The sequence below is a fragment of the Amblyomma mixtum genome, chromosome 3 (assembly GCF_055824585.1).
Source record: "Amblyomma mixtum isolate Tamu chromosome 3, ASM5582458v1, whole genome shotgun sequence".
Taxonomy (NCBI): Eukaryota; Metazoa; Arthropoda; class Arachnida; order Ixodida; family Ixodidae; genus Amblyomma; species Amblyomma mixtum.
In genome coordinates this window covers 35,814,713-35,825,949 of record NC_143014.1, presented here as the reverse complement: position 1 = coordinate 35,825,949, position 11,237 = coordinate 35,814,713, and the positions used below count along the sequence as shown (strand labels likewise).

Genomic DNA, 11,237 nt, shown 5'->3' with positions numbered 1-11,237 from the left:
GTTCTCTGGTAGCGCAAACTACAAGGTCCAACCCTTAATCTTACTGGAAAGGCGTGCTCTACGTCTCTGCCTTGGTCTCCCAAAATCAGTTTCAAACGCCCTGCTTTATCTCGAAGCCAGTATGCCCGATTTAATTTCCCGGTTTCAAATACTCACGGTGCGAACTTTCCTCAGGTCGTTGGACCCGATGACTAATGTCAGTACTCCTATTTTTGTGTCTCAGCAGGCCTTATTTTTTTACCATCATTGGCCACGATATCAAATGCCACAAATTACCTTAACGCAGAAACTTTTAACCCCGATTGGTGTTGATCTCAGTTCTTTGCAGTGGGTTGACGACACGCCGGCAGCAGTGGAATTCCATTTTGACCACATCTTCCCATCTCATGCGAAACACATGCCCACAAACATTTTAAACGGCATTCTTTCTGGTCATATAGCGGAATTCCCCCATCATGTGGTGCTTTCTACTGATGCCTCCGTCAGCGGCCAAAAAGTTGCAGTTGGCATCTTTTCGCAGGATTTGGCATGGAGCTATTCTGTCCGCATCCCAGAGTATATCCCCATATTCTTTGCGGAATTTTTGGCTCTTGGAATGGTCCTGCACAAAATTCCGTGTCATGTATCTCAGGTTATCATCCTGGCTGATTGTTTGTCAGTTTTAGTCCCCCTTGAAACTTCCCAAAAAGATTTTTTGTGCCGCTTCCTGCGATTTTTTGTCCCGTCCACTTTAAAGGAGGTCCGTTTTGTCTGCGTTCCTGGTCATGCAGGCATTCATTCCAACGAGGTGGCTGATTATTTAGCAAGGTCAGCTCTTGACGGGCCAGTAACGCATCCCGTCCCGAATTTCAGTCTGCTGGCGATCTCCAGGTTTCAGCGGTTCCAACACATATCAGCCAGGTTACACGATCCCCTACTAAATACTGCTGATTATCAGCACTTAGCGTATAAATGGAACGTCCGTTCGTGTAAAACCAAGCAGTGTGAGGTATCAATGACGCGACTGCGGTGCAGGATTCCCAGTTTAAATTTATACCTATGCAGATGTGGGTGTTCTCCGACAAACCTATGTGACTCATGCGGGGTCGTTGAATCTGTGGACCATTTCCTGCTCTACTGTCCAAAGTACGCACTTCAGAGAAAGATTTACCTGGAGGTCCCTCTCTCCAGGTTAGGGCTCCCGTTATCTATGCCAGTGTTGTTATCATTTGGAGCGAGCGCCAAAGGATTTGCTTTGAGTTCAATTTGTGGGAATCTCCATGATTACATAATTGCAACTGGTAGGTTGATTTGCTAACTCCTTTAAAAGTCTCGAAGGTTTTTTTTTGTTTTGTTTTTTTTATTATTATTATTCTCGCCAAAATGTTCTTTGTTATTTCACTTCAAATATTCTTCTGTCGTTTTTCATGAATACATTTTTCAAAATTCACGTTTAATCCTATGAAAATTTTCTTATGTATACCACTACACCTTGGCCAATCCCCCCACGTGGGTATGTGCCATTATAAAGAGGTGAAGAAGAAGAAGAAGAAGAAGAAGAAGAAGAAGAAGAAGAAGCTGGTCTCCGCTTGCGCTTCGGTCTCCTGCCTTCCGAACGCTGCTCTTCGAAAGACCTGTGGTCTAGAAGACCGGGACATCATCGGACTACTTTCGCAAGCAGCGCCGGTCTCCGCCTACGCCGCCAATGTCGTTCGTGCCCAGGAAGAGCGTCCCCAGGCGCTGCCCTCTCCCGGCGCCGACTTCTACGATGACGTGGCACCTTCCACTTCGTCACTCCTGGTGACCGCCGAGCGGCCTTCGACGCCAGAGAGGGAGCCTGTGGGGTACCGTACGAACATCCCAATGAATGGTAAGTTGGAGTATCTCGTCTTGTTCTGTGGCCAAATTAGGTAATCCGCGATTATTAGGAATAGTCATGCATGACGTGTACGCGCTGATCAGGCTTAGCAACTGCTTGACGCCACTGCTCTTCAGGGGGTTATTTAAAAGCCAATGGCGAAATCGACGCGCTTTGTAGGTTGTCATATTAACACTAAATGGCAGGTGCTCGTTTCCTGACCAACTACATATTAACACTAAATGGCAGGTGCCCGTTTCCTGAGCAACTACGAAGGCTCTGGCCTTTTACAGGTTGCTCAGGCGGGGTTTATTGGTTCCTCAGTTTGTAGCCAATGAAAAGGTCGCGAACCAGTATTACGCACATCGACGTCTGCACGACCGAAGTCTCCAATTCCCCAACCTTTCAAGTCTCTCGCATACAAATGTCAAAAACTGCTTCCCGACCTTGCGAGACGTTTGCTTAACTCCTAGGGCCTTTTATATTAAAACAACACTCGATAATATTTGAGCTTTTCTAATTCACATTCACTGTACTCATAGTTCTTTACTACTGTACCTGTCATATGGCTTCATTGCCCACTCTTTGTGCAATCATTCCTTATATATCTTTTTTTTTTGGTGTTTCGACCACTTCTCCCACCTTGAAGACGAAGCGGCCGCAATTGCTGAGACGTCGGCCTCGGAGGCGGCCTTGCCGGTAGAGTCCGCGGCAATGACGCCCATGGACGACTACTTCGGAGAGCTCCCACAGCAGCTCGTCGATGGCAACGCCGGAGTCGGAGCCGGGCGGCAGCAACCACCTGCACCGCGAGAGGAGTGGCCCGAGTTTCTGGCGGTGGAAGCCGCTCTCTACATCCTGACGCCGCCGTCACACACCCCACCGTTCCGTGAGGGGCACCGGGCAAGCACATCTGGCCGGTGCGTACGCTGCCAAAGCGGTGCTCACAGCGAGGCGCAGGAGTAGCTTAATTCGAGGCTGCAGCTCTTGGGCGGCGTGATAGAGAGCGCTCGCTGCTCCAAGGCCCGTTGGTCATCCGCAGAGTTCGCGTGAAGCTACACACTCAAGGAGGAAGGGGCGAGCAAGACATAAGGGCAGCTGCATTGGCAGCTGCATTACATATAGGACATGTTCTGCGTCGGCCATGACCTCTGGGCGGTTGGGAAAGTGAGCTGTGTCACGCCATCAGATTCCGCAGAGAATTGATAGGATTCTTCTCAGTGAATCCGAATTTTGCTTTTTTCGTTGTGATAGGAAAAATAGAAAAGGGGGTGGCGTCCTTATTGCTACAAAGAAACAAATATCTGCTGTCCCGATCACTGTCACTACTTTTCTTGAATGTGTTTGGATACGATGCAAAATTGGTATTGCTGATGTTGTTATTGCTGCCTTCTACAGACCGCCAGATATGACTGCCACATTTTCAGGTGAATTTCATAGAATATTGAGTGACTTATACGTGCGTTTTCCTAACTCCATTTTCCTTGTATTTGGTGATTTTAACTTCCCAAACATTGATTGGCCTAATCTTACGGTTAACCCCAGTGACCAGGAAGCCCACATGTTCCTTCATACCTGCTTAGATTTTTCGCTTGTTCAACTTATCACTGATCCTACCCGCCGCTCCGCAACAACGGCAAATATTCTTGATCTCGTCCTAACAAATAACCCTGAGGTTTGTTTCGAAACTTTCGATATCTTGCATTTACAAGGCCTATCCGATCATGACATCATCACCGGGTACATCACTCGTCCATTCGGTAGAAAGAAAACATCCACTAAGCGAATTCATTGCTACAACCGCGCTAATTTCGATGGGATTAACTCTGCACTGTTTTCGGAGGACTTCCTAGCTCACTCTTCATCTCGCTCAGTCGAAACAAATTGGAAATCACTTAAAGACACATTGACTAATCTTGTGGACAAGTTTGTGCCAGTCATCACCATCAGATATCATAAAAATGCACCATGGTTCACAAATCGCCTTCGTCGTCTTAATAATAAGAAAAAACGCTTGTACCGCCAAGCAGTCAAAACAGGTCTTCCATCATCATGGACAAAGTACAGACATTGCGATCACGAATATCAGTCACTGCTTAAAACAACTCGTCATCATTTCTTCAGTCACGACCTGTCTACCATGTTAACCAATAACTCTCATAGATTCTGGCGCGTCATCAATCCTAGTTCCCACCCCGAAATCGTACTAACTAATCCTGATGGTGATCCAGTAAGTGAAACTGAGTGTGCACAGCTTCTTAACGACGCATTCGTCTCAGTGTTCACCCATGAAGACAGCACTTCCTCGCCCATGTTACAGTCATCTTCCGTCACTTCCATGCCAGAAATTATCATTAATGAATCAGGCATTCTTGCCCTTTTGAATAACCTCAAAGTTACTACTAGCTCTGATCAGCTTGGATTTAATAACAAAATACTAAAGAATACCTCTCTAAACCTCTATCAAGTATTGACATCACTTTTTTCACAATCATTATCATCTGGTACAATTCCTGACGACTGGCGTACAGCGAAAGTAATACCCATTTTCAAATCTGGAGACCGCACCATTCCACTTAACTATCGCCCTATCTCATTAACCAGCAACATCTGTAAACTCCTGGTACACATAATACATACTCAAGTGATTAATTATCTAGAGGAGCACGATATCATTTTCAAATACCAGCACGGTTTTCGCAGGGGTTATTCATGCGACACACAACTCGCTGGATTTACTAACGACATATTTTCCGCAGTAGACGCTGGCTTACAGGTTGACGCAGTATTTTTAGACTATTCTAAAGCTTTTGATCGCGTTCCCCATCACAGGCTCCTAACCAAATTGACAAACTTAAATCTCCATCCCAACGTTATTTCATGGATAAAACAATTCCTCGATAACAGAAAACAATTCACCTCTGTCAACGGCTTTAACTCGTCTTCTGTCCCCGTAACATCTGGAGTCCCCCAGGGAAGTGTACTTGGCCCTCTGCTTTTTTTAATTTTTATTAACGATCTACCCAAGTGTGTATCGTCTCAAATTAGGTTATTCGCGGATGATTGTGTAATATATCGTAATATTACTAATGAAACCGACCGCCATTCACTTCAAACTGATCTTGACGCTGTAACGGCTTGGTGTTCTTCCTGGCTAATGTCTCTAAATGCATCTAAAACAAAGTTAATGTCGTTTACTAACCGTTCCACTCGAATTGCTACAACCTACTTCCTCAATAACGATACAGTTGAACTTACAACAACTTACAAGTACCTAGGAGTTCACTTTCAGTCTGACCTAACTTGGCATTACCATATTAACACAATCTTAGCATCAGCAAATCGCGCACTCGGCCTTCTTAGGCATAATCTCAAACACGCGCCTTCACATTTAAAAAAACTTGCTTACATCACGCTAATCCGCCCGAAAGTTGAGTATGCTTCTGCCATATGGGACCCTCATCAAGCTTACATCATAAACAACCTTGAATCCCTGCAAAACCGTGCTGTTCGCTTCATCTTTTCAGATTATTCACGCTTCACCAGTGCCACAGCATTAAAACAACGTGCCGAGTTGGAACCGCTATCATGTCGACGCCATTTCGCTCGCCTAACCTTGCTTCACAAACTGTATCACCATCCCACCCTCCACGACGACTTCTTTTTGCCACACCCTGCAGTCTTTCCTCGCCGTGACCACGTTAACAAAATAAAACGCATCACATGCCGTTCATTGCTCTACGCGAAATCATTCATTCCTCGCACTATAATAGATTGGAATAACTTGCCATCACACATAGCTATTGAGGTTAACCCACAATCGTTTCAGCATTCGTTAAAGCAAACCATGGACTAACAGATTAGGTATTTTTGTTGTATTATGTGCATTTGCTGAGTATTTTATTCTGCGTTGTTTGTTGTTATTATTTGTGTACATTACTAGTTTTAATTCATTATTACGTGTATTTTGTTCAAATTTCTGTGCCATATTTTTATGATTGTATCGCCCCCCCCCCCCCCCCTATGTAATACCCTCGCACGAGGGCCCTTAGGGGTATTGTAAATAAATAAAATAAATGAGTAGAGTTCTGTTAGGGAGGGTGTGCGCTTGTTCCGTTTTTAAATGACGGGTGCGGTCTTGTCGATTTAGGTGCACTTCTTAAGTGCAAGGGGTTATGCTGGACAAGCAGTTCTGTGCACGGGGTATTCTGAGCTCTTGATCTTCTCGATCGAAGCCGTAATTGGTCCACTGTACGTAGGGAAAACCCCTGAGATTGACTGGAGAAAAATTAAGGTAGTGATTACTCATTGGCATCCACCTGAGCTCGCACATACGGGTCCAAAGGAAAGCTTGGAGCTTTCTCAGACGCTTCAAAGTTGAAGAAAAATTGACCTTGCTCCGGGGTTAAAACCGGGACCACTTCCTCTCAGCGGCGGTCTCTCTGACAATTAAGCTAAACAGGATAGCAAGAAGATGTTAACGCTAGGACGAGTAGTTGAATAACTCGAAGGGAGAACAGTGGCAGGACTAAGCAATTATGAAAGCCCCCATGACGAAAAATATTTGAGTAAGGAAATAATTACTCAGTAGCTTTTCTTTGTCGTTGTATGGTTGCGGCCGTGTAGCTGCTAATGCGTAATTAGTATGATTCTAAGTCGTAATTATTAACGAAATGGCGAAGGGATTGTCAGTCTGCGCAGATGCCATTAGGTGCAAATTTCCTTACATTTGCAGCCAAGCTCCCTGGTTGTACGGGGGGCACACCAGAGTCTGTGTACGGAAAAGGCAGTGCCGTGGCGACCTCTACCATAGATATAAAACATCACTGAGAGCTCCACACGGAATCGCAACGCCGAACATGAGAAAGGCTATTGGGCCTACACCCTAACTTGAAGCTCGATTCTAATTGCCTTATTCAGAGGTATTTTAATTGAAAAGGTGAGCAAGTGTTCGAAATAATTCTAATAGCGGATCGAATATCCCTCTAGGCGACTTGTCGAAGGAATAAAATAGGGCGAGTAAAAATTACACGAAACGAATCAAATATGTTCTCAAGGTCTCGAGTAATTTTCGAATTGTAGGCGGGCAATTCAAATAAAACACGCTGTAGCTGCCACGTGTCGCTCTTCACAGGCAGTCAGGTGATCAGCGCGTGCGCGCAACCCGTGCATATAAAAGAAAATTGTTTTTTCAGAGAATGAACAGCGCAGACTAGTGTTTAGTGCCCCGACGTGCTCTATTCGCGCGGTGGCATCCATAAAGCTCCAACATTGCCTCCAACTTTAGGTGAGGCGGCAGGGGTCAGGCAGGTTTAGAAAACTTTGCCGTGATGCTCCATATCGCAATCCATAACTGATGCGCAGCTGCCACCCCTTTTATCTATGAGACGTGGCGCTAGTTTATTCGCTGTCATCACCAGCAGCAAAACATAATTTGCTTATACATATATGACATGACGGTAATGCACGAACGGCACCGCGGTGCCGTAAACCTCCACCATTCATTCATTCGTTCATTCATTCATTCATTCATTCATTCTGAGGGGTAGTCTGCCTTGCTTCTGCTGCGTTCTATAAATTTCGATCTCACTACATATGACACGTAGTTTTTAGATTGCTGTGCTGCTTGCATTGCGCTTAATTTCGTTGCAGTGCGGGAACCCCCACTGCCCCAGGAAGATGCGCCGCGGCCCGTCGTTCGAGAACTGGTTCCGCCGAGCGCCGGCCCAAGGCGGACTGCTGGCACTCGTGAATCCAGGACCACGGCCGCTCGATCTCCGTCTCTTGGGAGCGGCCTGCCGAGTGCGCCTCACGGCCTGTGATGGCGGAAGTACCAGCTTGCGCCGCCGCGGCGGCCGTGGCGCTGGCTATCGGTGAAGGAGTAGAAGCGCTGGTGGGGCGGTGTGCGCATTTGCACTGCACCTCGCGGTATACGCACTGGGCCTCGGAGCCCTGTGAGTTAGGGCTCCGAAATTTAATAAAAATTATATTTCGATCTACTGGTTCTTTATCCTGTAGTATTTCATAATGGTATAAAGTAGGGAACGGGGTTGCCGGGTATAATTTCACACATTTGGAAACGCAAATAAAATGAGCACGGTCGCGTAAGCGGATGTTTGTCGATATCCCCGTGGTCGGTAAATTTCGCTGCACAGAAAGCTGTGCAGAACACGCAACTGAGATTGCCATAACGACTACTGACATTGTTTTGTCCACGCATGCTCAACTCATGCCCTACATACGCACTTATTACTTTTTCGAAGAGCGCCCTCAGATAACAAGAAAATTTTTTACTCATTATTGTCGATGTATATAAAAGACGGCGAGCAGTAAAAATTCTCCGTACATTTCCGCTTATGCAGGACATAAATACATGTTGTAACGTGACGGCGAGCCGAAGACAGGACTACACGGCGAATGGCCATGGCATGATTTAATGCTGGTGGTGGGCCTTGCGCGAGCCCTCCTGTGCTCGCCGCTGCTCGCTCTGTAGTCTTGTAGTTGGCGACAATATTGTGAATTATGTCAAGGAGGAGGGGCTAAAGGCGAACCATGTGTATCCTCACGAGACGAGCACATCTGACAACAGCACAAGAATACTTCGTGTACCTTTGATACAGTAATAAATATACGCAGCGCACAAAAATGAAAGGGAATAGCTAGAAACACTTTAATAAGACCACTCGTCAAGCATGTGCTCTCTATAGACGCAAGACTTTTCGGGACAGAGGCTTCCGCGAAAGTTTCAGGATACTTTCCAGCGAGCTATTCATGTATCCTGCCCAGTTGGCTAGGAGTGGCCTCAACAGCTTCTTCTGCAGCGTGCTTCGGCACGGTAGTTTAAGAAGCTTTCCTCCGCGCACCAAGTCGTATCCTTTGGAGGACGTTGCTTTCCATAATATGCACTCTCTCAATGTTGGCTCATCCCAAGCTGGTCTTGCTTTGTCAAAGTTCATGATCTGTTCCAAGACAAATTTCGCAGTCTTGTCACCGTCTGCTGCAGCCTTGGACATGTTCACTGCGGCCTGCACAGCTCGGTCATCTTCATAACGTTTCAATCGTTGGCGGACTTCGTCATAACTTTCTTGCAGCTTTTGCAGTCGCTCATTAAGTCCTTGGGTTTGCATTTCGAAGCGATGAGCTCTTGTTTTAGTCTCATCGAAAAAGCCTGTCAAACTGAATGACGTCTGACATTCTTCATCTTTATACTCCTTTATACGACTTACCTCTACACCAATGTAATCGTCCGAAGAATGGCTTTCTGCTACATCTACAGGATAAAACGACAGGATAGCGCCTGTCCCGTCGTTTTTCCTCCGTCTTTGTGTCGTCTTGTTGCGCTTATATTCTTGCCTGCTACATATGACTGGACTCTGAAACTTTCGCTTCAGCCCTGTTCAGTGCTGAAATCTGAGTGTGCAGATTTCTCTTCCGCATTCATTCCTCTCGATTTACCTTCTAATGTACCGGTCGTCTGAGATATAAGGACGTCAGGTTGCGCACGACAAAGCGTTCTCCGCTTCTTTGAAGTCACCGGCTGTTTGTATGTGGGACAGAAGGGAACCTTCGTCGGAACCGCCGTCGGCCTGAGCACTTGCGCTTCGTTCCTTGTCGATAATCATCCTGATTGAAATGCAGTGAGCATACAACAGCTCTGGAGCTCGGTTGCCACTGGCTGCCCCACCTTGCCGCGAGATGTTGCGTAACCATCCCTCCCGAAGGTAGTTCACGGTAACAAAGTTCCGGGTTTCTTGCAGCATTTGATAGGCAGCGCGGCACACAACAGTTTTTAGGTATTATCGAAAACCCCTTAAAGGATCTGGCAAAAAACGTAGCTTATACGCCATCGTGGTAGGAGCATGTGCAGCAGAGCTTACCGATGAGCAATCTCTCGCTCAAACGAAGGCATACGACAAGGCACCGCGTTTACGGTTATTCGCCAGTATTGTGCACAGCTACACTCAGAAAAAGAGTTCACAATGCTTGTTTTCGACGCACGTACAGGCGCGGACATAAGTAAACGGAGCACGCTATTGCGTTCGAATTGCAATCACGCCTTCTCCATTGGTAATGAAGAAGCGTTGTTTGTCTACAAAAAAGCCCACCACCCTCCTCTACCAGCATGCGCGTACCACTGCTGGAAATTTCAATTAGGTGGCGCGAAAAAAATATTCGAAGGCAGTTGCGTGCTCCGTTTACTTTTATCCGCGCCTGTACGTGAGCGTAGTGAAGTTCGAACAGGAACAACACGTAAACGCAAGAGAAAACACAGAAAGCTTCAGCTTCCGAGCCTCCGACCGCACCGGCCTGCCGGGAGCGTTCAAACACGGAGGCGCGCAACATGCAGGCTCCCTAGTTCAAACCGATGCTTGGCGCCCCTAGCGGCCGAAATGGCAAGCAGCCGCTTCACATTCTCCCCTTTGCTACGCGACTCGGCAGGCCGCTCCCAAGGGAGGACCGAGCGGCCGTGCCAGGACCGTACGGATTCCGGCGAGCCCACTAGTCAGGTGAGCGCTTGAGGTGCATCTCTCCGGCAACCATCGACGCGTTGTAATTAGCCACTAGTCCATCACCATATATGTGCAATACTGGTACCCGTGTGATCCAACCTGGAACTATTGGCAACAATCTGCTTATTTCATGAGCAACGGATTACGGTATTCGGCGCCTAAGGCTTGGGGCACCAGTGACCTGAGGACGTACTGTGTAACGCTTCCTTTCGTTTTCTTCTTTTTTGTTTCTCTGCCATTGATGTCATTCGCCACTTCCTAGGCCACCTTCTACGTCAGTGCACCACGGCCTACGTCATTAATGACAGATGACGACAAGCAAGGAAAACAAAACTGCCTTTAAGAAATGTGGCCCTAGGTGGTGCTCACTCTGGCATTTTCCATGCGGTGCTCTGTACTCTTAGACGGCTGAGCCCCGTCTAGTTGGTTCTGTTCATTCTGCGCTCTCAGTGTACATATCTGGACGTTGGCCCAGTGCTCCCTTATGGGACAGACAGATCTGGAGGTTAATGAAAAGGCTTGAATATAAATTGAGGACTGAGCAGCAAGCTGGGCGAAACGTTAATGTCAATATCGGAGTGTCTAGCGTTCCGTCCAGACGGAACATTTGCTGCTGCTGCAGTTCCGTCCAGACGGAATATTTACTGCAGCTAGAGTTCCGTCCATATAATAGAAAGTTTTAGTTTCACGTACTTAGAAGCTTCACGTAAGTAGAGCGCTTACGTGTCACCAGTGCGCATGCGCAGACGTGAAGTGTCTGCGTGGGTCTCACGGACGTACGTGAGATTCGCATCTTTGCGTTGGGGTCTTCAGTTTGCTTGCATACGTGGCGTTGGCAAGATGGCGGCGCCCAACCCGCCCGCTTCACAACGATAACAGCTTCGTCGCTA

The 11,237-nt window shown here is 47.0% G+C and overlaps 1 protein-coding gene across 1 annotated transcript; it reads left to right on the top strand.

Moving 5' to 3' along the window:
- The first annotated feature begins 1,105 nt into the window (after positions 1-1,105).
- Positions 1,106-7,644, top strand: LOC149349659 (uncharacterized). Its single transcript, XM_089578698.1, has 3 exons — positions 1,106-1,849; positions 2,487-2,757; positions 7,490-7,644. Exons 1-3 carry the CDS (start codon positions 1,441-1,443, stop codon positions 7,587-7,589), a joined length of 780 nt encoding a protein of 259 aa, XP_089434824.1. The 5' UTR covers positions 1,106-1,440; the 3' UTR covers positions 7,590-7,644.
- The last annotated feature ends 3,593 nt before the right edge of the window (positions 7,645-11,237 follow it).

Coding starts and splice junctions, on each gene's coding strand:
- LOC149349659 (XM_089578698.1), top strand. CDS start 1,441: ATGAAAATTTTCTTATGTATACCACTACACCTTGGCCAATCCCCCCAC. Junction 1,850..2,486: donor TACGAACATCCCAATGAATG/GTAAGTTGGAGT, acceptor CCCACCTTGAAG/ACGAAGCGGCCGCAATTGCT. Junction 2,758..7,489: donor CGGGCAAGCACATCTGGCCG/GTGCGTACGCTG, acceptor ATTTCGTTGCAG/TGCGGGAACCCCCACTGCCC.